General features: G+C 54.6%; 1 protein-coding gene across 7 annotated transcripts in view; it reads left to right on the top strand.

The window, feature by feature from the left end:
- Nucleotides 1–27,242, top strand: part of Daam2 (dishevelled associated activator of morphogenesis 2) — a 103,427-nt gene extending 76,185 nt beyond the window's left edge. For 6 of the 7 annotated variants that reach the window (XM_005005397.4, XM_063238931.1, XM_063238932.1 and 3 more), the window contains exons 10-26: nt 122–239; nt 1,997–2,135; nt 4,117–4,175; nt 4,253–4,437; nt 4,772–5,080; nt 9,875–9,982; nt 11,920–11,946; nt 12,840–12,946; nt 14,082–14,166; nt 15,909–16,015; nt 16,116–16,204; nt 20,662–20,830; nt 20,955–21,062; nt 22,472–22,532; nt 23,765–23,896; nt 24,469–24,639; nt 24,770–27,242. In XM_005005397.4, coding sequence (XP_005005454.2) covers nt 122–239; nt 1,997–2,135; nt 4,117–4,175; nt 4,253–4,437; nt 4,772–5,080; nt 9,875–9,982; nt 11,920–11,946; nt 12,840–12,946; nt 14,082–14,166; nt 15,909–16,015; nt 16,116–16,204; nt 20,662–20,830; nt 20,955–21,062; nt 22,472–22,532; nt 23,765–23,896; nt 24,469–24,639; nt 24,770–24,997 — 2,202 coding nt within the window. In that variant the 3' untranslated portion in view covers nt 24,998–27,242. The remainder of the gene's footprint in view (nt 1–121; nt 240–1,996; nt 2,136–4,116; nt 4,176–4,252; nt 4,438–4,771; nt 5,081–9,874; nt 9,983–11,919; nt 11,947–12,839; nt 12,947–14,081; nt 14,167–15,908; nt 16,016–16,115; nt 16,205–20,661; nt 20,831–20,954; nt 21,063–22,471; nt 22,533–23,764; nt 23,897–24,468; nt 24,640–24,769) is intronic. The other variant, XM_003473882.5, reaches the window with a different exon arrangement.
- Nucleotides 27,243–27,338: the final 96 nt, after the last annotated feature.

Below are 27,338 nucleotides of genomic sequence, written 5' to 3'. Positions count from 1 at the left end.
TGAAGCCTGGCCCAGAGGCAGGGGAGGAGAAGCTCTCCCAGGAGAGGGGCTTGGTGACAGAGATGCAGTTTTCTCCCCCCACCCCCCCACCCACCCACTCACCGAGGCCCTTCTCCTTCAGGTCCACATTGACACCAAGAGCGCCTCCCAGATGTTTGAGCTGATCCACAAGAAGCTGAGGCACACGGAGGCCTACCCCTGCCTGCTGTCTGTCCTGCACCACTGTCTGCAGATGCCCTGTGAGTACCCCGCCTCCCTGCTGCCCTCGCTCGAGCACTGAGCCCGGCTCAGGGCAGGCGGAGACGAAGCTTGGGGGACCTCTCTGGGCTGGGGAGTCTGCCCTGCCTTGCTCTGCATTGTCTTCAGGAGCCCAGGCCCAGTGACTCAACCTCTCCCTTTTGGGGTCAGGACACCCACTGTCACCTGCATCAGCTTTCCAGAAAGTCCCTTTGTTAATTCCAAAAAGAGGTTTCACAGTTAAGGAAGGAGCCCGGATATGCAGCGAGCTTGCTGTGTGTGTGTGTGTGTGTGAGATACGTTTTATCAACTCTTGCATCTAGTCCTTGCAGATCCTCGCCCTAACATTCATGCATCTGTGTCTCTGCAAACACTAGTAGCCTCCTGGGAGCAGGAGGTTAAGCTCTTCATATGTAGGTGAGCACAGTGCTTGAATCCATAACACGTACTTGCTAATAACTACCCAGAATGCAATTGGAAGGCAGCCGTCACTGCAGCGTTTAGTACGTTAGTGCCCCACAAAACAGAACATTTTGAAAATTCATGTGGTCCTTCCAAACAGTCAGCCTCATCCAGCTGCCCAAAATGGTGGTGGTGGTGGTGGTGACAGTAGCTTCCGTTCACTGTGTGCCACCTGTGGGGCTCAGTGGACAGGGAAGGGTCTTCTCCCTCCTGTTCTCCACACCTGCTGCTCATCACTTTTTATCACTGGGGCCCCAGAACCCCAAGGTGAGGCTTACATTATCGACACCCGAGGGACGCATTACGTAAAGGTCATCTGTGCACCTCACAGTGACAGAACAGTATACATTCCCAGCTCCGTCCTGCAGGCTGAATGAGTTCTTTAGCTACAGAAGGAATTTCCTGTTTCTTGGGCTTTGGGTGCCACACGTTCCATCTCTGCGAGCTTGCCGTGTTTACCTGGTTGCAAGAACCTAGACAGCTCTGCCACTTAGCAGTGCCTGTGTTGATGGCACCATGGGCAGAAATACAGTACAAGCTGGACCGGGGAGCTGTCATTCTGCAAAATTCAGTCCAGGAGTCTCTGTGGGGGACCTGGGGGGAGCTGGGGGACCTCACTTTTTTTGCTCCCAGCTATTTCTGTGCCAGGCAGAGGGAGGGGAGAGGGTTAGGGAGGGGGGAGGAGGAAGAAGGGGAGCCAGGCTGTGGTTACAGAGGACAAGGCACAGCACACAACGCCTTTGTCTACCCAGCACAAAGTCACCTCCCTCAAGAAATCTTGGTTTCTGGGTTTCTGTTAACCACGGCTTTAACTCATTTTGCTGTCCTCTCAGTGAGCATCTGTAATCAGTCCCCATTCATCTTTTCTGTGGAGCAGTAACATCGATAATCCTGAAATCTTCCTTAAGGAATTTCCCCGAAGACTTCATTATTAGACGTGTAGTATTTTAGAACAGGTGCATTTTATAGATAATGGGAAAAATCAGTTTGCATTTCCAGAACATACTATGTCCAGGGTCCCCACAGGGAAGAAAGGCAGCCAGGAGGCGCTGGTGGAGTAAACAAATACCGTTAGAAGGGCTGACGCATTCAGAGAAGGTCGGCTGCGGGTGATGAGGAGTTGGCTGGATTTTTGAGCCTCGTTATTAGGAGGTGCATCGCCTCTTCCATCAGACTGGGAGCTTCCTACCCAAGGGGAAGGGCATGGAGTCCCGCCCACCAAGCCTGGACGTCGCGCCGGGGCAGGGCTTCTGGGGCTCCCAAGCTCAGTCCAGCTATGACACCTGTTGTCCCTCAGACAAGCGGAATGGTGGCTACTTCCAGCAGTGGCAGCTCCTGGATCGAATCATCCAGCAGATCGTCCTCCAGGACGAGCGGGGTGTGGACCCCGACCTGGCCCCGCTGGAGAACTTCAACGTGAAGAACATCGTCAACATGTGAGTAGTGGCCGGCCTCGGACTGCCCTCTGCCCGTTTGCATCCACCCGCCACTCTGGGTCTCCATGGGGACACCTCAGTGCTCTCGCCCGGAAGTCCCCAAAGGGTCTCGAGCAGCACTGGCCTGCGGTGCAACTCTTAAGCATGGAAATGCCCCCTTTGGACGCTGTGCAGTGTGGTAGCCAAATGTGGCATGTTCTTAGTGGGACCGAGGAACTGAATTGGGAATTACATTTCATTTAAATTTGAGTAGCAACGTGACAGGTGGCCAGAGAGGCTCACACAGTAAGGACAGGTAAGTATACAGGGCATATTCTCAGCTCTGCCCACTGCCTGGGGGCTGAAGGGATTTACACACTTTCATACAGTGCAATTAGTGTAGTAACCACAAGACCACTCAGTTTTATTGTCTACAAACTATACTATGTGAAGAGAAACTTTTTCAGCCAGCAGAGACTGACAGCTCTCAGGTCCGATGCAGATTTTGTTCCTCGATGGCAAGAATTTCCCTGATGACGTGAAGCTGCTGTGACCAGGAGGGCAGGGAGCAGGTGTGGGTCAGCGTTCAAGGCCTCACCTCTCTCCTCCACTGGCCGGGGCCAGCAGGCTCGAACCGGAAGGACACTCATGTACAGTGTGTGCTCGGATTGGCTTTGTTTCTCTGCTCTAGTTTCTTCCTGCCCCATCTGCCTCCCAGCTTCCTTTCTACTGACCCACCAGGTTTGGGCCTCTTTCAGAGGTATCCTGGGCCAGGAAGGGTGGAGGACGAGGTCTGAATTACTGTCAGGGTTTCTGCTCTCTGGGTGCCCCATGTGGGTACACATGGCTGTGCTCCTGGGATCTTTACAAGTTCTATGCTGGGTGCCAGCTCACGGGTGCTACTCATGGAGCTGGCTGGCCGCTGCCTGCCCTCCTGCCAGGCCCTGGCTCCCTGGTAGACCTTTACACACCCACCACATGTTGATGTCCCTGGGACGGACTCCCAATTGGTCCACCCCATTTCCGCCATGATGTTGGCATCATATCTGTGGGCAACTCTCGCAGGCCCACTCGTGCTTTCAAACCAGGAGTGTGGCCAATCCCACACAGCAGTGCTGTCCTCACCTGTCCTTCCTCACCCTCTGGATGTTCCAGGCCCTGAGTGGGACCATAATCTAACCTTCCTTCTTCCCAGAGCCAGGGAACCTGGGTTAAAACTCCAGGAAGGACCAAAGAAAGCCCTTGCTTGCACGGGGTTGAAGGATGTGGCTCCCTCCAGGGCTGGGGCTCCCTCCAAAGAAACTTCAGCACTGAGTCCTCCCCTGTCTCCATCTCCTGTCCCCTCTTTATACCCTTGATTTGGTTGAGGTTAAAAGTCACGGATCTAAACCATCACATTTACAAAAGAAATGGTCCTGCGGAATCTCACCTTGAGATTTTCCCCTTGGGACACCCTGGTGTGGGTCAGAGGTTTAACTTCTTACAGGAGTCTGACACTTTCCAACAGTTCGCCTCCCCTCAGCCCCTCCCTCTGGGTCGGTGGGTCTCTGCAGTTTCTCTGGATCTTATCCACTGGTCTCTGGAAGCCCAGGCTCTGGTGAGGCTGGTATTTCTCTCTCCCAGATGCATAGATCTGTTTTCACAAAGGGGCATAAGAGTTTGTACAACTTAGGGAAACTTGGGATTCAGTCCTTGTGCTGCCATTAATGGGGTCTCAGCCCCTTCTGGTCCCCGAGCCTCAGTAGCTTCAACTGTAGCACAAAGGGCTTAGATCAAGGTGGCCCAGGGTCCCTTCTGCTCTCATGGTTCAAGGGGACACATAATAAGAGCTGGGCAGGAGTGAGACCTGGAGAGACATCTGAGCTGTCCAAATGCGACTCTTCTGGGCACGACCGCACAGATTGGAGACCACGGTCCAACCCCAGCATGGAGCTGTCTTCCAAAAGTGTCCACCCAATGGCCAGCTGACAGCCACATTGACCTTCCCATCTTCTGTCCCCAGGCTCGTCAATGAGAATGAGGTCAAACAGTGGAGAGAGCAGGCAGAGAAATCCCGGAAAGGTGAGCAGCCCCCCCAACACGTGTGCACCCCACGCCTGCCCCCGAGTAGGGACCCAGGTCACCTTCTGCCCTCCCAGAGCACCTGGAGCTCGTGAGCCGGTTGGAGAGGAAGGAGCGGGAGTGCGAGATGAAGACTCTGGAGAAGGAAGAGATGATGCGGACCCTGAACAAGATGAAGGACAAGCTGGCCCGAGAGTCCCAGGAGCTGCGCCAGGCTCGGGGACAAGTGGCAGAGCTGGTGGCACAACTCAGTGAACTTTCAGTATGTGGACCCCACCCGGCCACTGCTTTATGTAGCTCAGCAGAGCCCTGGGCTGCAGAATGGGGTGGGGAGGGGGTGGCCTGTCCGACTGTGTGTCCCCATCGTGGGGTCCAGGGATGACAGCGACTCGGACTGTCGGATGTCTGTGTGCATCTGTGTGTGTCTGCCTGTGGCTTGGCATCTCACCGTGTGGAGAGAAGGATGGAGTGGGAGGTGGCGGATAATCAGGGCTCTTGTGTAGATGGTGGAGAAGAAGAAAACAGGAATGAGGCGGGGGCGAGCTGTTGGGGTTCACGCTGATGGCCCGTCTTTCTGATTTTGTGTCTCCTGGCAGACAGGCCCTGTATCTGCCCCGCCTCCCCCTGGAGGCCCGCTTCCCTCGTCCTCTTCTGTGACCCTGACAACCGATGACCTGCCTCCGCCCCCACCCCCTCTCCCCTTCTCCGGCTGCTGCTCCCCGCCGCCCCCGCCGCCCCTTCCGCCCGGTGGGCCCCCCACTCCCCCGGGCGCCCCGCCTTGCTTCGGCCTCAGCCCGCCCCCGCCTCAGGATCCCTTCCCCAGCAGCAACGTCCCACTCAGGAAAAAGCGGATCCCGCAGCCTTCCCACCCGCTGAAGTCTTTCAACTGGGTCAAGCTGAATGAGGTGAGTGGCCAGGATGGCACAGGGATGGTGGCACTGGTCTCCTCCCTGTGCCGTCCTGGGCGGGGTGGTGAGGGCAGTTACGGACATCTGAGCTAAGTCAGCTGCCCGGGGGACAGCATCCACACCTGGAAAGTCCCTTGGCACATGGCGGTTATGCTCCTGTGGGTGGAGCCCTCTGCAGGTGGCACTTGTGTGTGCTGGAGGTGGGCAGAGCAGCGTATGTCAGAGCCTGGGGCAAGGTGTGCCCTACACCAGCCAAGGCTGTGTGACTAACACTGCCCAACAAAAGAAGACAGGGTCAGCTAGAGTTGCAAGGAGAGGCCCGATTGAAGGACAGAGCAGATAGTTCAGGCAAAGAGCTTGGGCTGGGTTCCACGTCTGGGTGAAGACCAGGGTGTGTGTACAAGAGACTTGGAAGATGCAGCCATGTAGCAACCTCGTGTGTGTGCGTGGAGGGTCACACACATTGGCATGAGGGTCCCTCTCTCGGCTTCCTGGCATGAAGATTGACTGTCTTGAGCTGAATGTATAATACAACATAGTTCATCTATATAGCTCCCAGCAATTTGGTTTTTGGTCTTTTAACTTAGCTTTTTTTTTTTTTTAACCAAATAACACAGCAATCTGAAGTTTAACAATTAAATAAGCAAAGTTACACATCCATCTAATAACAATAAAGGGCTGTCTTCGCCGGCACACACACCTGTAGGTCAGTCGAAATACTATTCTCAGTCATGGCTGTGTTTTTGGTTAAGTTGTCCAGCCTCTCCGCATGTGTGGCGGGGCACGTTAAACTGGTACCTGTGGCTTCCAATACACCTGGCCGCGTGTGCTGGGCACAGGAGATGGGCTTAGCCCTGTGTGACTCCTTCCTCTGCCCAGCCTCTCTTGGTTAGCTTTGTGGTCTCTGCTCCAGCACCTGCAATTAAGTCCTCAAAGATCACCCTAAAAATCCTAGCCATGTGAAAGGGTTATGATTACTGTGGGGCTGTGTTACTGGGTGTCCAGGGCTGCGTGCAGCTCTCGGCCAGAGCAGTAGGAGATAATCTGAGTATTGTGCAGATAATCACCAGACCAGGCTCACGTGAGGGGCTGGTTCCTGTCTTGGACTCTCGTGAGCGTAGAGAAGCCCTGAGTCTCGGTGGATGGCTAGTACTGGAACGCCCTGTACCGAGCCTTATCCCTGGGTCTGGATGATAGTAGTTCCTGCTTGCGGGAATGGTGGCTTCGTCTCTGCAGAGAAATCCATTGCAATGGGGTTTCAGTTGGCCTGATCCACACACACACTCCAGGCACAGCTGTGCAGACCTGAGGCTCGGGGATGTGTTCAGACCCTGATATGTGGCCCTTTGGACTCACTCGTGGGAAATTCATACCTTATCTTGCAGGTGGATTTCGGTGAGCGCAAGGCTGGTAGGTAGGTGTGTAGGGGCATTGCTGAGCAGGTGGTCTGCTGTGTATGAGATACCGCCCTCTGGTGGTGGGGCATGGCAGTCAGCTTCTGCAGGGCTGTGCTGGGTAACAGAGAAGTCAGGGGATGCTGCTGCCCCGCTGGGAGAGTTTAGGATTGAGCAGCTAGGTGGTGTGGTCAGGAAACACCTAGAGACCCAGGGCAGGGGCTGCAGGGGAGCTTCTAACCTCCAGCCAAACCTGTGTAGTGTAAGCCATTCGGCTCCCTCTCTCCTGGAGGCATCTCCAAGATTGTTTCCACCTGTCTGCGTGATGGGGCGGAATCGTGGAGGATGAATACATCTCATTCACAGTCTCTGGGGCCTCTGAAAACATCTCCAGTCTGGGTTATGGCAGCTTGAGAGGCAGCTGGGAGCAGCAATTCAAAGCAAGATAGAGCCCGCGGCAACTGCACGCACAGCTGTGCCCTCTGGGCGCTGCTGCGTGGCTGACAGCCCAGTGGTGCATGGGCAGGCTCACCACTCCCAGAGCCAGAAGCCCCAGGCTGTGCAGCAAGGTCGTTTGTGAACAGAAATGATGTTATTTTTACTGTGGTTAAAAAAAAGAAAGTGTGTAGCTTCTGTCACGAAGGTTCTAAAAATGAGGAGAGGTCGTACTGTGAGGTATGCAGCGACCGCGGTGGTAGCTAATAATTCTATGACGGCTTCCTATACGGAGCTCTGAGCTTAGGATTGTCCCCAGGAGTCCCTAAGGACCCAGAGGTGGCAAGGGTGTTATTCCTCACCTGGGAATGGCGTTTTGATGGATTAGACAGTGGGGAACATTGGTAGAAATTGTAGATTGGGGCAGGAGAGGGGGAGAGGAGAACTCAGATTTGAAAACCTGTATTCCATCCCAAGGGGGTGGCGAGAGTGAGTTATTTCATTGTGTGGGCTTCTTATCTGTGAAATGGGGATAATGATAATATTGATCTCAAAAGATGGTTGTGGGGATTGCCTGGCTGAATACAGATAATTCCTTGTTTAGCGACCTATTTAATGACCATTTAGAATTAGCCCTGAGGCATCCTGTTTGGACTTGGGACCCGCTACTTGGACTTGGACCCTCCCTATTTTTGTACAGTTCTGTCTGCCTTGTTTATAGAGCCTTGCTGTCTTTGGTTGTACACTACACCTGTTCATACAGTACTCTAAGTTTTGCTGGTGGTACTGTGGCGTAAGGTACTGGAGTTTTGTGTTCTGTTTTATATGACAGCATTGCATGTAAGAGTTATGCAAATACAAGCAAAGTCACCAGGCTGGAGTTTCCTTTGACTGTGTCTTTGTTCTAAATATTGCAATGTACATACTAGATGCAATTCCTCATTTAATGAAAATTCATTTAATGACCTAGTTGCAGGACCAAAAACTCAGCTATTAAATAAGGAATGTCTGTAGCCATAAAGCCTTTGGAACAGAGACTAACACGGAGAAAATCTCAGCAATGCTACTAAATTAGTGGCTGTTAGTGGCATCACCACATGTGCCCTGAGTATTACCTTAATCCTCGTCACAGTGATGCAAGCATCCCTGAGACTCAGTTTCCTTTCATGCCACAAGGGGCATTGTCCACAGCCCATCAAGGCAGGGCTGGCGATGCCGGCAGGTGAGCTGCCTGACCCCCAAGGCCGTGAGTGCTCTGTGGGGGAAATGGCATGACGTATGTCCCCGAGAAAGATTTCCCTGGTAGGTAAGCACAGAGTCTTGGCCAGAGTAGTGAAGAAACTCAGATCGAGAATTATTAAGGTGGGCACCCAGAGCGCCGTGGTAGGAGTTAGGATGTGGTGAGCGTGGGGAAGAGGCCCCACATTCTTCTTTGGGCTGGAGCCAGCGTGCTGGGGGCGGGGCAGGAGGTGTAGGAGAAGGCGTGAGAGTTGTCTTGGAAAGGACCCGTGTTGTCTCGTGGAGGTTCGTCCTGCCCCTCCCTTTCCCTGCCCCTCTAAGAAGGACGAGGATAGGCAGCTTTGCCTCTGAGCCTGCACCTCACACCTCCTGCCCAGATTTACATGGCGGATCCGCATGCAGGGGACTCTGGGGCACGTGACACCTCCTGCTCATTCATGTCCCCATCCCATCCCGCCTCTGTCTCCCATGTCCCCATTTCCTGGGGCCCAGCCGCCTCCCCAGGCCCCTCCCTCTATCCCACATGTGCTCCTTTACACATGCATGTCCACACACACACACACACACATGCACATGCATGCGCACGCGGACACAGGCGCATGCGCTCAGAATGGTGGTTTCTGCCTCGTGAAGAATGTGTCTGTGTTGGGTTTGGCCAGTTGCCTGTATCCTTTACTGCTCTGAGCTTCCCAGCCCGGCATTCCACACGAGGGTCCCTGGCCTTCGGAAGGCCACAGGAATGTCCCCACCCCCTGACTCTGGCCTAGCCTCCCGTTTTCAGAGTTTAAGAAAATAAAAGTGAGTGAAAGGTATGCTCCCCTGTGCAAGGCGTCTGAGGGGGAGATGCAGAGGAGGTGGCGGCGTGGAGAAGGTCCCCTGGCTGCCCCTGCAGAGAAGCTCTGGAAGAGAGGAGATCCTGGGAGGGGCAGCGCTCTTAGCCCACAGTCATCTTGTCCTCTGAGCTATCAGCAGGCTGTCAGTTAGAGCTCTGAGGCGCTTGGCTCACTAACGACCTCTCCACAGACAGAAGTGCAAATGTGCTGTCTGTGGAGCATCCTCGCCGTGTGAAGCCCTGTGCCCCTCCTGGCATGAAGGATGGCGCTGCCCTCCCCATGTGACCCGCAGGAAGTTGTGCCAGCATCCTGCTGGGCTGAGCAGATCACTCCAGGGGCTGGGCCGTCCTGACCTTTGGCATTGATCCTACTTCCCGGGGATCTGGGAAAGCACGAGAAGGCTCTGGGAAAGAAAATGAGTGTCTTCAGTGCAGGAAATGCAGGGGCTTGGAGGGCCCCGAATATGTGTGGGTCCAGCCGGGGATGGTCATGGCGCAGCACCCGCAGGGTCCTTTACAGAACTGGCCTTCCTGGCCAGCGGGGAGTGTGGGGAGCATTGCTTAGCTCTTGCTTTTCTGGAAGGAGCACAGCGGGTCCCTTTTCCTCCCCGCACACCCACTGCTCAGCACCTCAGTGATTCTGGGGCGTGGTTCCGAGCGGCCCAGGTGAAAAGGGAGAGAAGGAAGCTGCCTCGGCCTCTCTCCTAGAGCGGAGTATTGCAGACAGGCAGAGGTTTGGAGCAGGGGAATCCAGCTTCTTTCTGGAGGTCTAAAAGCCTGGCCATTGTCGTACATGCTGTCAGGGCACAGCTGAGGTTAAGAGAGCACAGGGCATCTCTGTAAAAAAGGAACTGACTCAACTGTGGGTTTTCTGTGTACCCGGAATTGCAGGAGCGGGTCCCCGGTACCGTATGGAATGAGATTGATGACACGCAGGTATTCCGGATTCTGGACCTAGAGGATTTTGAAAAAATGTTTTCAGCCTATCAGAGGCATCAGGTAAGACCTGGCCCCCTCTGGTGCTTGGCTCTTGACTTCCACACACCAAACCCCTTGAGCTCGAACCTCAGCTCTTTCCTTCCTCCCCCGGTCGTGTCCCGTGCCCCCCCCCCTTCCCTTCTCTGCACAGAAACTGAACAGTTCCGTTCTCTGTGGGGCGCCACACCCCGCGGAGCCCTGCAGTGCAGTCTCACTGTGCATTACAGTTTATGTTCCCCTAGCCACTGATGAAATTGTGCTCCGTCCACATCTCTCTCATGTCCCAGAGCACTGGAGGTGGCCTCACAAGGCCCGGCCCCACTGTCCCCTGCTGCCTTTGGCCTTAGAGATGACACCCGGGAGCATTATGACTCTTCAATCCATGTCTTCCGCCCTTCTCCCCTCTCCCACCCCCACTGGCCTGTCGAGCAGAGGTGCTCATGGCATAAGGAGATTGGGGGTCACTGCTCCTTGTCAGTCAGTGGGTGAGGCTGGGGCAGGGCCCTGAGGGGCCAGGGAGGCCTCAGTCTACCTCGCAGGCACTATGTACAGGTGCCTGGTCCATGAGTCTGTCCCTGCAGTGCCAGTGCGGGTTGGGGCTTGGGCTGGTGGCAGAAAGCAGGACATTCCTTTGGCATGGCTCTCAAACTGTGCCAAGGACCTACGCTGAGTCTCGGGGCTTTGCTTCACATTCTGATAGGATTCTAGGGTGGGTTTGAGCCCAGGAACCTGAGACTAACTCACATATCCCCAGCCTGGGCTCCTGCCCAGGACTCCAGGGTCAGTGGTGAGCCCCAGGAGGGATGCCCTGCCCCCGTTTTCCCAAGTCCAGACCTATGGATGACCCTTTCCCAAGGACAGTCGGGGCCAAGGAACCCACGGGACTACATCTCCAGCCCAAACAGATTTCAGTGTGGGTGTTGGAGGTCTCTGATTCTCTGCTCCTAATTCCAGGAGGCAGTGTAACCCTCGCCTGTGCTGGGGCTGGTGTGGCCGCCCCAGCCCCCATGGAGGCTCTGGAGCTGGCAGACTTTTGTAGTCTTGTGCTTCTCGGAGCCAGAGCCTGGGGCTTGGGGACAGGGGAACAGGCGCAGGGCTGGCTCCAGCATGGTGGTCACTTGTCTCCCTGTAGTTCAAGTCTCCCTCCAGGCTATATTTCTGGCCTGTCTTATCCAGTCCACAGGGCAGGGATGGGGGAAGTTGGGAAAGAATGGGAGGGAGGGTTTAGGCCAGGCCAGGCCAGGCCAGGCCAGGGCTCTCTGCCAGCTTGCTGAGCAAAGAGCCAAGATCAAAAGACCCCTGCCGGTCCTTGCTGGGCCCACTCTGCAGGGCATGAAGTCTGCCCTGTTTTGGGGACTGAAGCCACAGCAGCAGAGCAGGGGAGACCCCAGGGTGGCATTCTGCTGGTCACCTCCTCATCCCATCCTGGGGCTCTGGACTAGAGGTCCTGGGAACCACAGCCTTAGCCCCGTGCCCGAAGCAGGTTCTGAGCTGATGTAACTCCCTTGTCCTCCGGAAGGGAGGACACAGAGCAGGCTGGCTACTCAGCTCCCAAAATGTCGCAGGACAGAGGAGGGTGAGGCACAAACTCGGGACGCCTGCTTTTCCTGTCCTCGAGAGCAGGCCTCTCCTCCTCCCTTCTGTCTCTTCAGACCGGGTCTCAGCAGAGGGGAGGAAGGACAGGCAGGCAGGGAGTGGGGTGCGGACACTGAGGTCCGTTGGGGTGCCTCAGGTTCAGGTACACAGGAAGAACTGGCTGCCCTCTGCTTGTTTGGCTTCTCTGTGAGCACATTACGGCTTTGGGGTTCCCGTCTCCAAGCATGGGGTTCCACGGGGTCAAGATGCATGGAGTGGATGCTGAGGATCCCCAAGTCCGTCCCGCTGTTCCCAGTCCCTGAGCCTTTGACTAACGTTGTGCATGTTTGATTCTCTGTCGGCTGTGGCTGCTGCCTGCCTAGGAGCTGATAACTAACCCTCCCCAGCAGGTGAGTCACTCCGGGCTCTGAAACTTCCAACTCTCAGCCGGGGCCCCACAGAGAGGGCCTGTCCATGTCACCTCCTGCCTTCTGGCTCATCCTGCCCATAGGGCAGGATAGAGTGGCAGAAGCTTCTAGAGCTCTGATCTTACCCACCAGGCTAAGGCATGGCATTCTGTAAGGCTGCTCAGGTTAGGCACTGCACAATTCAGGAAGATGGTGATGCGGGTGGTGGGCTAGAGTTGTGCAGTGTGGAGCATGGGCTTGGCAGACGTGCCTCGAGGGATGGCACTGTGCTTCCCACCCCCTGCCTCCATCACCAGGGCCCCAAGAGAAAGGGGGGTATAATCATGGTGTTCCTGAGAATCTGTCAGCTGTACCCCAGAGAGGGGAACTCTGGGTGTAATTCTGCCTCGATTTCCCCTTTTGACCCTGTGGATGCTCTCTACCTCGGGCACACGGTACTTGAAGTCCCCGGGCATGAGGAACTGTGACCTTACAGGATTTGGACCAATGTCTCATCCTGAGCCTGGGAGGCCCCGGGCGGAGGCAGTGAGAGTCCATCCTGTGGGGACATGGTGGGCCATGTGGCCCTGCAGCTGCCACAGGGTCAGTCACACCTTCTGCATCCACCAGCTGCTTCCCGGGGGCTGACAGTCTGACCTCTAACCCTGGGCTCTGCATGCAGACCCTGTGCATCTCCAGCCCCTGATAAAGCCCCAGGTCCTACCCGTGAGAGTCAGTTGTTAATACCCTCCTCTCCTCTTTTGTCCCTTGCTTTCTGTCACACTCCCTGATCAAGAGCATACCCTAGATTGGCAGAGGGGACGTTCCTGTGGGTGGGAAAATGGAGGACTGGGGGTCCCCACCCCCCATGCCTCTTTGTGGCTCCTTGTTTGCAGAAAGAGCTGGGCTCCACCGAGGACATCTACCTGGCCTCCCGCAAGGTCAAAGAGCTGTCGGTCATCGATGGCCGAAGGGCCCAGAACTGCATTATCCTTCTCTCCAAGTACGTGCACACCCTGGGACTCTGCCCTGGGGAGGTCCTGATGGGAGAGAGCGGTCTCCCCAGGGAGCAGAGCCCCAAAACCCAGCTAGGGCTTGGGCAAGAGGTGTTGAGCTGAGTACCTGGGGTGAGAGAGCGGTGACAGCTGGCAAGTGGGGTGATGCCAGCCTCTGCCCCCTCCCCCACTTCTGCTGTGACTTGGGAAAGGGCAAACACAGATCTAGAGCCCCGTCCTGGGAACCCTCGTGGAGCCACAGTCTGGCACTCTGCGCAGGAAGCTGCCCCAGTCACAAGGCCCCGGGCAGCCTGGTCAGCATCTGGCAGCAGAGCTGCCCTAAGCCCGTGGAGGGCCCAGCTCAGCTTAGGCTGTGGAGCACTATGATCTCAACCCCTAAGCATTTCCCGCGGCTGCAGAACAAACAGGGCAGTATCTGTGCTAACAGCGAGGCTTCTGTGCAGGGCCTCCCCAGAGGCAGGTCAGGGGCCACTGCCTCCCGTGCTATTCTTGGTGCTGCCCTGAGCCACTCTGGAACATTTTCCCCGCTACCTGCACTCCCCCGAGTCGGGTCCTTAGTTTCTCCCATTTGATGGTGGGGGCCGTGCTGACATGCATGCCACTGGCAGAGGGGCCGCAAGGGCTGCTGGGGTGTAGGCGGGTCATCTTCCTAGACAGCAGGCCCGCTCAGAGAACCGCTGTGTGGGAGCGAGGCACTGAGTGCCCTGCTCTGTCCTGAAAAGGAGGGACAGGAAATGGTCCCCTCAGGGGCCTGCTGGAGTCTGTCCTCCCTTCAGATGCTGTAGATGTTTTAGGCGTGAGGAGAAACAGGTCAGGGACCCTTGCCCTGTGCCTTCAGTCTCCACTGAAGATGTCCCCTTCCCCACCAAGTGCCCCCCGCCCCCCAGCATCTCTGAGGAAGCCTGGAGCTCAAGTCTTGACTCAGACCCTAAAATGCTCACTATTGCATAGGCGGAGTGAATCTCATGAGGTCGACTCAGAAGGTTTTGCAGATGACAGGGCACCACTAACGTACTCCCTAGTCCACGTTAGGGAGAGAGCAGAGGATGTGGCCAGGTGGCCTGGGGAGGAAGGTGTGGAGGGTGCCCGAGCCCAGGAGCTCAGGGGCAGGCTTTGCCTCAGGTTGAAGCTTTCTAACGAGGAGATCCGGCAGGCCATCCTGAAGATGGACGAACAGGAGGACCTCGCTAAGGACATGCTGGAGCAGGTGAGGGCCGGGTGGGCGGGAAGGGAACAGATGCACCCCTTCCCCAGATCCCCCAGAGAGTCTGCGACTCCTGGCTCCAGGAGAAATCAAGCTGGGGGAGTCGGGGTGCTGGTTCCCTGCTTGAGCTTTTCTGGGAAAAGGCTGGCAAGCTGCCAGGGACCTCTGAGAAGGCCAGACGGAGATGTGAGGTGAAGTCTTTCACAGGTCACAAGCCAAAGTTGGGGCGGCAATAAACACTTTCTCTCCAAATCTCATCTACCTCAGTCTGTTGCATCCTTTAAGAAAAACCCAGAAAACATTGCGCAAAAGTAACATCAATCAAAAGAAAAGAACTACTGTCTGTCACCAGGCAGGTCTGTATCACTAGAGTGAGGAGATAGGCCAAGCCTTAGAAGATGCTCACACACACACTCACACATTCAGTCACATAACGTATTTCATCTTCGTGAGAAAGAACTCCACAAATCAACCAGAAAATGACAGAGCGACTTAAAAATGAGCAAAAGACTCGAACAGGTGCTTCATGAAGGAGGATGTCCGAATGGCCAGTAAGCACACATAAGGAGCTCAATCCTTTTAGCCATCAAAGAAATGTCACCGGCCACAGTGAGAAACCTACTCAGGTAGCAGAAGATTGAAATTTAACGAACTGACAGTGCCCCATGCTGGCAGGGATGTGAACTGACTGGGACCCTCACCGGCACAAATCTCGTGGAAAACTGTTTGACAGCATGTTAGGGCTTGCCATGCACCCCACCCCATTGCTCAGTAACTTTGTACTTAGGCGTGTACTCGAGAGAAACCAGTGTTAACAGTGGCTAAGAGACGTGTGCAAGAATATTCACAGCCACTTTATAAAGCCCCCCAGGGGTGAGCAGGCCAGCTGTCCAAAGTCATCTGTGGTGTCTACCATAGACGGAAACAAACTCCCGCACCCAGCATGGAGGACTCTGAGGCATTAGGTTGCAGGAGAGAAGCCAGATGCCCAAGAGGGCATACAATGTCACCACTCATTTTCCTTTGCTGTCCTGTAATACGTGAGCTGGGCTGAGGCTGGAAAGCCCAGGAGTTTGGCCTCCGTCTCTACTTGGCATCTGGTAACTTAGAACAAGCACCTAGCCTGGGTCTCTTATGGAACACGATGGGGACCCATGTCCATGGCTTCCACATCATCCTAATTATCTCCCGTTGGGGATTACCATTACCATTATCTCCCTTGGGGGTTACATTTCCAACCTGTGAACTCAGAGGGGGCCCCATTCTTGCCGTAGTACCTGGCCTGAGTGCATTGAGCTGAAGTTTGAGAACAGACAAATCTACAGCGCTGGAATTCAGTTGAGGCTATGTTGGGGTGGGGGGCGGCTTTCTGAAGCGAAGCTAAAGAGCTTTTTAAGAGGAGAGGAATATTTTGCATCTTAATCTGGTGTTTTAGATCTGGTGTTTCGGGGGTAGAGAGTTTTGACAAAACTGGCCGAGGTGCCCATTTAAAATGGGCCTGTGTTTACGTAGAGTGTATCTCCATGAAGTTTGCTGAAAAAGAAACGTCACTGATCCGTGTACTTGGGAACAGTGGACTTCCTGTGAGATACGGCTGAGTTTCAGGAGGGGAGGAAGCTCGGGAAGTCAAGGGCTGGGCTCCTGTGGTCCCCTCCTCTCGCTGTGCATCCCAAGCGCCTCACACCCCACCCCCTGGGTCGGCTGCGCACCTCTTTCTTGTCTGACCCCCCCCCCCCACTCTGCAGCTCCTGAAGTTCATCCCTGAGAAGAGCGACATCGACCTCCTCGAGGAGCACAAGCACGAGATTGAGCGGATGGCGCGAGCTGACCGCTTCCTCTATGAGATGAGCAGGTCAGGGCAGCGGATGTGGCCAGCAGGGTTAGGGGCGGGGCAGATGGCCCTGGCCGGGAGGGAGCCCGAGGTGACGCACCTCACCCTACCCTACCCCCAGGATCGACCACTATCAGCAGCGCCTGCAGGCCCTGTTCTTCAAGAAGAAGTTCCAGGAGCGGCTGGCGGAGGCCAAGCCCAAAGTGGAAGGTAGGGCTGCCTGCTGGGGCCTGGTTTCCACTGGCTCGTGTGCCAGCGCTGTGGCACAGCCTCTGCCTTAGCGTTGGGACCTGCAGGGAGCGGCGCCGTTGGCCTCTGTCCCTGGGGGGGGGGGGCGCAACCACGCACAGGTGCCCGCCGTGCCTGGCACGCATGCCTCGGTCTCTAACCAAGGGGCTCTAAGCGCATCATAGGAGACGTCTCCGGATATCGTCTTAAGTGTGAGCCCCTCGGGACCTGGGAAACGGTGTGAAGTCATCTGTGGAGGTGCCCGATTTTCTGAGCCGGGGAAACCTCTCCAACGCAGGCTGTTTCCGAATGGGAAATGCACAGTTTCTGAGGCCCGCGTGCCCCGGTGTGAGACACCTTATGTGCATGGTCGCATTTGGTCCCCACAGGACGCCCGGGGCGGCGCTGTCGTCACCCTCTGTGGACCTCCTTTCTCCGTGTCTAACAGGGCTGTGGAAGTTACCATGTTACTGGGGGTGGCAGAGCCGGGGCAGGAATCCAGGTGTGGCGCAGTGGGCATCCCCTGTGGGGTTGTGGGAAGAGGCCGGAGAGCACGATGGTGGACAGAAGGGGATGGGGCTGGTGTGCTCCTTTGGGGTGAGGGCGGGACCACAAAACAGAAGAAGCCAGGTCCAGATTCTGACAGTATGGGTGGGGGGTGGGGGGGTTGGGGGGGGTGGGGAGTGGGGGGAGCAGCGCATGGCGCCCCCTGCTGGACACAAGAGGCAATTATCCAATCAGTCAATCCACTGCCCACGAGCTGAGTGTCCATATGAGAGGCCACTCCTGGGGTCCAGCCGGGCTGCTTTGGGGAGCGTGGAACCTGCGGAGCGGAAGGCTAACATTTTTGGTAATCTGAGCCCCACTCCTTCCTGCCTGTCTGTCTGTCTGTCTGTCTCTCTCTCTCTCTCACACACACACACCACACACATGCGCACACGGGTTCAGGGCTATGGATTTCAGTCTGAGGGAGAAGAGAAAAGAGCAGGAGCTCCTGTCATCACCCAGGTCTGGCTGCTTCTCTTTGTCGGGATGATGGGGGGGATCCTTATCTTCATCTCCACTTCTTCTGCTGCAGGCTGATCTTGGGGTGGGAAGCACAGATAAGGCGCTCAGCCCGAGGTGGATGTGCTCAGCTCCCTCTCGGGTCAGCAGAGCAAATGTGCAGAACCCACTGAGAGCTAAGCATGCAGAGTAGTCTGACCATTAGGGAGACTTAGTCCCAGGCTATTTCCTGCTCCCAGAAGCTTCCTGCTAAACTCGAAGAGTTAGCCAGGAGATGCTGTCTCAAATCTCCTTTTATTTAGTCTTTTTGAGACGGGGTTTCACTATGCAGTTCAGGTTGGCCTTGAGTTCACTTTGTAGCCCAGGCTGGTCTCGAACTCACAACAGTCCTCCCATCTCAGCCTCCCGAGTGCTGGGATTACAGGCGTGCACTGCCTTGCCTTGGCTAAAGTCTCCTTTTTAACATCAGGCCGTACAGAATAAGATGTGTTGATGAGAACAAAATTGCTAGGGAAGGTTGCTGTTTCCTAGCTGCCCTCTAGAAGATTTGCTTGCCTAGAGCAATGGCCACTGTCCCCAGATAGCCCAAGAGTGAGGCAGGGAAGAGAGCTGCATTTGTCTGAGGTAGGACTGAACCATGTCCTGAATATTGTCATTTTTAAAACATATTACAGTAGAAGATACACTGGCACGAATCTCCCTCAAGAAAATTTCTCCTGCTTCAGGCACATTGATTCCATCTTTCTCGCCACGTTCTGAAGCAGTTCGGGAGTCTCCTTCAAGGAGGTCTTTAGTTCTGCTGCTGTAGCTGCCACTGAGTCCTGAAATGACTCAAAGCATTTATCTTTCATAATCATTCTGGCTTTGGGGAAGAGCCAAAGTGCCTGGTGCCGGAGCTGGTGGATCAGGTGGAGGGAGACACTGTCCTGTTTTTACAAGCCTGCTTTTCCTGGCAGCACCATTTACTGTTCCTTTTTTAAAATAATCACAGCTTATAAAAACACTCACAAAAGAGGGCTTGCAGAACTGCTTCAGAAAGAGGCCAAGAATGACGGGATGAGTGTTCACAGTGAGAGGGATTGGGGAGGAATTTATGGTGACGTCTTTTACCCCAATAAATTGCTTTACACAGTTTAAACGCTCACAGTATATTTTGATCATACCAGGTATAGAATTGGATCAGTGTCGTCAGCTGAGTTGGAGCGCAGGAAACTGTGTAGGAGTCAGATTCCTATTCCTCCTCCTCCTCATGGAGGACACCGCTGAAAGGAGCTAAATTTAACCTGTCCTCCCAGGTCCCGGGCTGTTGACACCACTCCCCCTGCCCCCCAGCAGGGATGGGGCTCTGGATCAATTGCCAAAAGCCAATGCTCAATAGAGATTTACCGATTTTTCTGTAAATACGCTCAGGGTTGTACTCATGAATAGATTCTGCTTATGAATGCGTTCACTGCCTTCTATGCCAAATTTACTACTTCCTATTATGACTGCGTTCACGGAATACAGCCAAGATGAGTATGGTTGCAAAAGTAATATTCTTATGAATATATTCATGGCGGCATAATTTTTGTGAATGGATATAAAATGTCCTGGTTGCAAACGGAAGTTTTCCCGTTTATGTGGATTCCCTTTTGAATTCCTGTCATTTTCTGTTTTGCCAACATTTTAGCATTTTTAGGAGGCTTCCTTTGTGAATTTTTCAAATAGTAATTCAGCTTTAGAAAAGCCATCCCAGGTTATATAAATTGCTGGAAACTTTTATAAGTGATCTTTTGCCAAATAAACTTTTTTATTGCAATGCTCTGTGCATGCACAGAAGTACAGAAACCTAAGACTTGATGAAACCCTGTTACGACTGACACTCAGGTGAAGACGTGGATGTTCCCACCTCCGGGGCCCTCTTCCTGTCTTCTCCCAAACATTCATCTCCATCCCTCTAAGGAGAGGAGCCATGTTGACTTCTAGATTACTTTGCCTTGAACTTTATATACATGTGATAATGTTATGAATAATTTTATGCAGGCTTCTTTTGCTTGATATTATGGTTGTGAGTTACTCTCCAGTGAAGAATCTATTTTCAGTGCTTCACTTTACTCCATTCTATTTATATTTTTTTAAAAAGCTAGGAATAGCTCAACTGTTCACAAGCGTAATGTTGCTTTTAGAGTCATGAGCAAGTGTTCAACTTCAATGCAACAGACAAAACTTACAGCTTCTCCTGTAAGTTATTTTTAACTGCTTCTGATGTTTTCTACAGACTTTAGTTGAGTGGGTTTCTTTTTATCTTCTGTACTGGTCAGGATTCTGTTGCTAAAGCTCAAATGCCTGTGAAAAACAACTTACGGGAGCAAATACTTATTTTGGCCCATGGTTTCAGAGTGTTCAGTCCACGGTCAGCCAATTCCAGTGTGGAAACAGCACGGTGGACGGGCACAGTGGAGGGAAGCTGCCTGTCACATGGCAGCCAGGAAGCAGACAGGAGAAGAGCCAGAGGAAAGGGGGGTATATATCATCTTCAAAGACCCAGGAACCCACTTTCTTCAGCTGGGCCCCATATCTTTAATAGCACATTCAGCCACAAGCTCATCAGTGGATTCACCGTTGGGAATCAACCCTTAATACATGAGTCTTGGGGGGTATTTCATATTTAAACTATAACATCGTTATAAACAGCAATAGGAATTCCTATTTGGCTCTAGCCAGTCCTTACTTTTAATATCAAAAAAACATTTTCCATAACTAGCAATCAAAATCTCAGGGTAGGAATTTGAATTCACTCTTGCACATTAACTAGAGCACACACATCAGAGTGGACTGCTGGTTTGTATTTCTGGTAATGAATCATTTAAGCCTTAGGGGAAATGGTTAAAATGCCTAAGGTTTGGGAAAATTTTAAAACTAGAACTATATTTTTCAATTATAGTTTTAACTTTTAAAGTGTTTAAATTTTTAATGACGTCTGAGTGCTGAGTTATACATCATCAAATCGAAGACCACTAAATCACAGTGTTACTTTATCGATCAAAGAAAACCTATGAATAGTGTCATCAATAACATAAGTTTGGGGGAGCTTTCTTTCCCCCAAACCAATAAAATACAAAATCTCAACATCCTACCTAGGATGCAGAAAACAAATGTTTTAAAAGTGCTGAGTTTAAAGTCAAAGCGTCCTATCGAAGGACATATTGAGAGCAGGACCCTAACCGTGTATCAGCTTCCTGAGAGTGGATTTGAAAATGTCTCATTGCATTTAAAGACTGAGAAAGGGCCGTTGGTGACCTGGCCCTCGATGATGCTGTATCTGCTTCCCCAGAGGCAGGAACAAGTGGGAGGGCTCCCAGAACCTTCGTAGGGTTTCTGTGCCTCCCTGAGACTCAAGGACACTTGCTGGTCCTGAGCCAGTCTGCACAGTGTCCCAACCTTCCCCTGTCCAGCCATCCTGCTGGCCTCCCGGGAACTGACACACAGCAAGCGTCTGAAGCAGATGCTGGAAGTCGTCCTGGCCATCGGCAACTTCATGAACAAGGGCCAGCGCGGAGGCGCCTCCGGCTTCCGGGTGGCCAGCCTCAACAAGATCGCAGACACCAAGTCCAGCATTGACAGGTGGGGATGCCCCTGCTTCCTCAGCACCTCCGTTTCCCTCCTGGACTCCCCGCCCATTTCCCCTTCACCCCCCTCAGCTTCCTCCTGACCCCATGCCGGTTTCCCTGGCCTGATTCATCCACAGAAACATCTCTCTGCTCCATTACCTGATCATGATCCTGGAGAAACACTTCCCTGACATCCTGAACCTGCCTTCCGAGCTGCAGCATCTCCCGGATGCCGCCAAAGTCAAGTGAGGGTCCCTCCGCTCCGCCCCTTCCAAGGCTTCCTTCTCCCCACCTTCCAGGACCTAATAGGGATGGGCAGTGCTTTGGGCTCTCCTTTTGAAAAGCTAAACAAAAACACTGCGCTGTTAAATCCTTGTTTCAAAGAGAATTCCAGAAAACACTAGTTGAGGAGCAGGGAATTGAACGAGGTATGGGAAGGCAGCCAGTAGCAGGAACCATAGTAAGCCCATTGCTACTGTAGGCTTCACCCCACTAGGGAATTCTGGAAGACAGCATAGGACACTCAGCCTGTCACCCACCTGATGGATGAGGGCATCGGGCGGTCCTACAGACTTCCACACCAGTCAATGGCTGGAGGAACTCTGCCGTAACTCTCTGGTCGTGGGTACAAAGACCAGACATTATCCCTGACCATTATCTCATGAATTTGGGGACTTAGATTTCCAATATGAGTGCTCACCTAGCTGGAGAGTCAGATGCATGCCCTTCACCAACAGCAGCCTCTGTAGCACTCAGACCTGGACATAGGGGTGAGCAGAAGCCAGGTTCAACAGCACCGCAATGCGGGAAAGGCCACTCCCAGGTATCCATCCGTGTCTCAGTCTGTTGTCTGTTGCTGTAACAGAATCACTGAGACTAATGAATGAAAGCTGAGAGTCTGAGCTGGGCGTGGTGCTGCACACCTGGATGCCAGCCCTCTGGGAGGCTAAGCAGACAGATGATAAGTTCCAGTCCCACCTGCGCGATTTAGTGACTTGGCCAGACCTTGTCTGAGTAAAAAGTTTAAAAAGATCTGGTGATGTTGCTCAGTGCAAAGGCTCTAGGGGTTCAAACCCCATTATGAAACAAAACACAAAAATCTCAGAGTATGGCTTGTGATCCTGGAGCCTGCGGAAGAGCAGGGTGCTAAGGTCAGCCTGGCCCCTGGAGCATAAATAACCACAGCTCTGACCGCCTCCCTCAGCAAGACAGGGCAAGCATGCTAGCTGGGCTGCGGTGTCCTCAGGCCCCAAGTGCCACCTTGGGACAGCACTCTAAGGACCTTATGTAACCCTGATCCCACTGGCCCCACCCCATAGGCCATTATCATACAAACTGGGGGGACTGAAGCTTCCAATAGGAACTTCTGGGGGTGCATTCAAAACACAGCCCCCTGCTGGGAGCTGAGCAGCACCACCTGGAGGTAACAGTTAGATCTAAGTCAGGTGTTAGAGACCTTCTGCTGTGGGTCAGAACTTTCATCCCCATCACTGTACAGAAGGCCGATGGTTTGAACAGAAGTGAGGTGCCAGGGCCACAAATCAGTCCGCTGCCCCCAGGCCTGTGCTTCGCCCGCCCCCTCCCTGCATCCGCTCTGGCTCCTGGCACCACACTGATTTCCTTCCTACCTTCCGTCCCGTCTCTCCCCCAACAGCCTGGCAGAGCTGGAGAAGGAGGTGAACAACCTCAAGAAGGGGCTGAGAGCTGTCGAGCAGGTGAGTGTGATGTCAGCCTGCCCGGGGTTGGGGGTGCTGTTGGAGGTGTTGCTTCTGCCACCAGCCTCTGGCCCCCGAGACGTTTCTGTGATCCAGTGCTCTCGGTGGGGCTGCGGGAACAATGGGCACAGTGGAGCATCCCTCAGGAAAGGGCGATTGGATGTGAGCTTTAAAGAGGGGCACCTATTTGACACTGTTTCTGTGTCACCAAAAAAATACGGCGTCCACATAGCAGCAAGGTGGCATAAACATGAATTTGGTCTAGGTCTGCCTCAGTTTCTCTACTAGAGGCCTCCTGTCTCTAGGGAAGGCCCGTGCTGACTTTGACCATTCCTGCTGCTATAACAAAATGCCATGAACTGAATGGCAGGGATGCAAGAAAAAGATTTTTATTTTTGACAATGCTGGAGCCTGGGAAGGCCAACATCAAGGTTCCAGCATATTCAGTGTCTGGTGAGGGCTTATTCCTCAGAGACGGAGCCTTCACACTGTGGCCTCATGGTAGAAGGGGCAAAGCCCCTCGGTCTCTTTTATGATAATCACATGCTCAGGGCACCTTGTGAAAGACCGCGCCTCTGGATGTTTCCACCTTATAGGGGAGCTTTGGTGGGAACCATACTTCAGGCTCTAGTACCAGGGCTCTGGTCCCTGTCCTTCCTGCTCAGATGGCCTCTCAGTGACCACCACCAATGTCCCAGACATCTTTCTCCTTGTGGCCTTCAAAACTAGGGACAAGAATCTGTCCCCATCTTCACAGTAAGGGTTGGAGGGAAAGGGGACCCAGAGGCCAAGCTTAGGTGTATGTAACAAACGACATTCTTTTGCCACCACGAGGATGGGGGTGGGTGCGAGTTCCAAATGTCCCACTCTGTAGTCCTTTGAAATACTACTATTCAGGGCGTGGTCCAGCGACATCTGAACCAGCTGGAGTCTAGCATGTGGAGTAGCAGTATCCTTCTGGTCACCTGTGGGTCTTGTTCAAGTGCAGAATCTGCTCTGTTGGTCTGGGGCAGGGCTGCATTTCCTGAGATTTCCTGGGACATGCTGCTGGCTCCCACCATGCTTGGGTACCAAGGCATTGCAGGATGAAAGCTGGCAGTGCTGGTGGCCGGGGCAGACACCGGCGGGTAGATGGTCCTTGTCACCTTTAGCAGTGTAGATGTGGGGTGACCCCCGAGTTCCTGCCTCTCAGCCCACATCCATCTAAACGGCCTTTACCTCCTCCTGCCCAGGAGCTGGACTATCAGAGACACCAGGTGCGGGAGCCCAATGACAAGTTTGTCCCCGTCATGAGTGACTTCATCACGGTGTCCAGCTTCAGCTTCTCCGAGCTGGAAGACCAGCTCAATGAGGCCAGGGATAAGGTAAGGGTGTCCCCCGCCTCAGCCTTAACCAGCACGGCACCTTCATTCTGGCTCCCAAACAGCCTCGCAGGGACAGCCACAGGGCCCTGGAGAAACGTGGCCCTGCTCCTACCAAACAGGTAGGGCCACCACTTCAATGTCTGGATGACTGTCTCACCACTTAATTTTTGGATCTGCTAAATGCCTACAGTCCCATTCCACAGATGGGGACACAGAGGCAGGTGAAGTGATGTGATCAAGAGGCAGTGGGTAGCAATTGAGACCCTGGAGCCCAGCTTTGCCTCGAGCTTCTGCTTTCACTAACCTGGACACGGAACAACAGGGGGACTTTTTCAAATGTGGCTTCTTATTCAGGAGGCCTGGGATGGAGGGCGAGGGCGTGGAGATTGGGCATTTCCACCAGGCTCCCAGCAGGCACTGTGTGTCCCCACCCCAGTCCACCCTAAGGGTCAGCCTCGACCCTGTCCTTACCCGCAGTCTCTATCCCAGGGGCTTTGTCACCCCACGCATGCCAGGAGGTCCCAGCTCAGGACCTGCCTGTGACTCTGCCAACCTGTCCCTCCCTCCTGCAGTTCGCCAAGGCCCTGATGCACTTTGGGGAGCAGGAGAGCAACATGCAGCCCGAGGGGTTCTTCGGCATCTTCGACACCTTCCTGCAGGCCTTCTCGGAGGCCCGGCAGGACCTGGAGGCCATGAGGAAGAGGAAGGAGGAGGAAGAGCGGCGGGCGCGCATGGAAGCCATGGTGAGGGGCCGGGCTGGGGCCGGGATAAGGCCTGGGGTGCACTGGGGGGACCCATGGGGAGTGGGGGCTGGTGCCCCGGGAAGGGGCATGGTGCCCACCCAAGGCTCAGCCCCTGCCTTCCCACGCCCAGCTGAAGGAGCAGCGGGAGCGGGAGCGGTGGCAGCGGCAGCGCAAGGTCCTGGCCGTTGGCTCGCTGGAGCTGGAGGAGGGCGGCGAGTTCGACGACCTGGTGTCGGCCCTGCGCTCCGGGGAGGTGTTCGACAAGGACTTGTCCAAGCTCAAGCGCGGCCGCAAGCGCTCAGGGAACCAGGCCCCGGAGGTCGCCCGCGAGCGGGCAATGAACCGGCTGAACCACTGACCTGGGGACTGGCCGTGCCGGAAGCCTGGGACGGCCGGGGCCATGTGGGCTGAGTGGAGCAGGTGACGAGATTTCGACACGGTGCTGGGTGTCAAGGCCAGGGCTGGGTCCTGGGGCCGGGACTGTGTGCTGGACCAAGTGTCTCCCTAAGCAAGATTCTTTCTGGGCCCCGGCCCCCCAGGGGTCATTTGTGGACAGCTCTGGCCAGGAACCCCAGGCTGTGGGTGGCTGTCCTCCCCCACCCCGGGAATCCTGGCTCCCAGCTCTGATCCAGGGGCCAACTTTCCTGGGAACTCGGGCAAGGCCTCCGGAGTTAAGAGCTGCTAGCTCAGCTCTGGCCTGGTCCGGAAAAACCACCACGGAGCGACAGCGAGGCAGGGCCCCAGCTGTGAGGACGGAGCAGCAGTGCCCCACAGTGTAGGCCCTTTGGTCGCTCCCCTTCCTCCCTGCGCTCCGCTAACCCACAGTCCGGAAATTCACCCTTGGCCTGCAGGGTTAAAACCCACTCCTGGGTACTGGCCAAATCTGCTAAAGGAGGGGTCCGGGAGAGCTCACCGTCAACACGGCTCACGCTGCAGGCACAGGGCCTGGGGGTCCTGCCCCACAGCACTGCCAATTGTCAGTGACACAGTGACCTCACGTGTGGCCCATGGTGCCTGACCAGAGGGTGACACTTGAATGCCCACCTCCTGCACAAGCTCCCACTTGGGAGCATCACTTAAACCACTGCCTTTCGCTAACACCACAGGGCAAAAGCTGCCCTGGCTGCCCATCCTGCAGGAGGCCACTTGGAACTGCATGTCCCCGGCCCTGGGACGTTGAGTTTTGAGAGCCAGAACTGCCCTGTGCCTTTACACGGCACCCTCTAGATTGGGGGTCGTGGGTTGCTGGGGACATGCAGATGGAGGAAAGCTGGCTTCATGGGGGGTATCTGGTCTCTGGTGCTCTATTTGGTTCTTCCCCAAATTCCAAGGGGCTTACTGGTCCTCCCATCCACTCCTTCCTTTTGGTCCATCTTGAGCTGTGCTGGCAGGTAGATGGGATGGCTGTATTTAGGCTCATTTTCTAGATGGAGGGGGTGAGGTCCACTCCATCATGGCTTATTTTTCGCACAACCTCCACTCCCGAGTCCAGCCCAGCCCGGCCCTTTTGCCCTGCTCCTCTTCCCCAGGGTCTCTGCCAGGGTCCGGATTGCTGGCTGGGCTCATTCTTCTGCTGCCTGTCTTTGCTCCTGGGGGGAGGGGGCCCAGAGCCACAAGTGAGGTCATTGAGCCCAGCAAGTGTGTTGGTCTGAGCGGGCGGGCAGGTGCGTGCAGGTGGGCGGGATCTGAGCAAGTGCAAGCCGGGCCGTCACAGGGCCCAGGTGAGGGTGAGCTGGAGGCTTCTAGGAGGAGCAGCTGCAGAGAGTTTAGTTAGGCCCGTGTGGGCCCCGTGAGCGCCCTGCAAGCAGCAGGCTATGGGATGGTGGCGACCCCAGGTGCTCTCCCCAACTGGCCTGAGTCTTCAGATCACGTGAAAGGGAAGGCTCCACTTCTGCCCAGCGACAGGCGTGTCCACATCCGGGCCTTCCCACCAAGACCATCTTTGCACCAAGAAAAACAAGGAGCAGGGAAGCTGTTTACAGTGTGGGTGATCCTCAGCAAGGCGGAGTTCGGTTTAACTGTTTACAGAAGGTGCATACATTGTTCCGGAGCCCAGCCTTTCCGCCCCCAAAGGCTGCTGCTTTCCTATTTATTATTTTCTAGATCTGGCTAATGGCTCTTGGTACTAGTCGATGCCATTCTGGCTGCAGATCATGCCCTACTCAGTAAAAAGGGTCTGGTGCCCAGGGAGATGGCTGGGTGGGTTCCTGATGTTAACTGATTAAGGCTATTAGTGTGTTCCTTGGTCTTTCTTTCCCCTGGGACCCACGGCTGTAGCCCCTTCTGGGTAAGATTCTCCAGCCGTCAACCTAATGCAGACCCCCTTAGCAGTGTGTACTATCTTCACTAGCAGCATGTCTGGGAGAAAGTTCTCCTGGCAGGTGGGGAAAGCTGAGTCAGGTGCTCCCTGCCTCTGTCCCACTGCCAACTGGGGAGCTGTGACCATCTTCCCTGCCCTCTCCCTCCTAGGGATGTCCCATAAAGGCTGCTCTCACCAGCTGTCTCATAAATGAGGCTCCTGTACAAAATCCGCAGTGTTTTTTACCTGCACCTTTTTATAATATATTGTAATACTAAAAACTATTAAATCCATACCACCCCCACCCAGAGTGCCTGGAAACGTGTTTTTTCCCCCCCTTAAGGGACTTGGTGGGGGGAGGGCCAGGGAGGGATTCCTGTCACTTTCTCAGGAATGCTGC

This window comes from Cavia porcellus, unplaced genomic scaffold, assembly GCF_034190915.1.
Source record: "Cavia porcellus strain 051 isolate PalLab524CR breed Dunkin Hartley unplaced genomic scaffold, mCavPor4.1 scaffold_28, whole genome shotgun sequence".
Lineage (NCBI taxonomy): Eukaryota > Metazoa > Chordata > Mammalia > Rodentia > Caviidae > Cavia > Cavia porcellus.
Note: the sequence above shows the minus strand (reverse complement) of the source record. Positions and strands in the feature narration are given on the sequence as shown.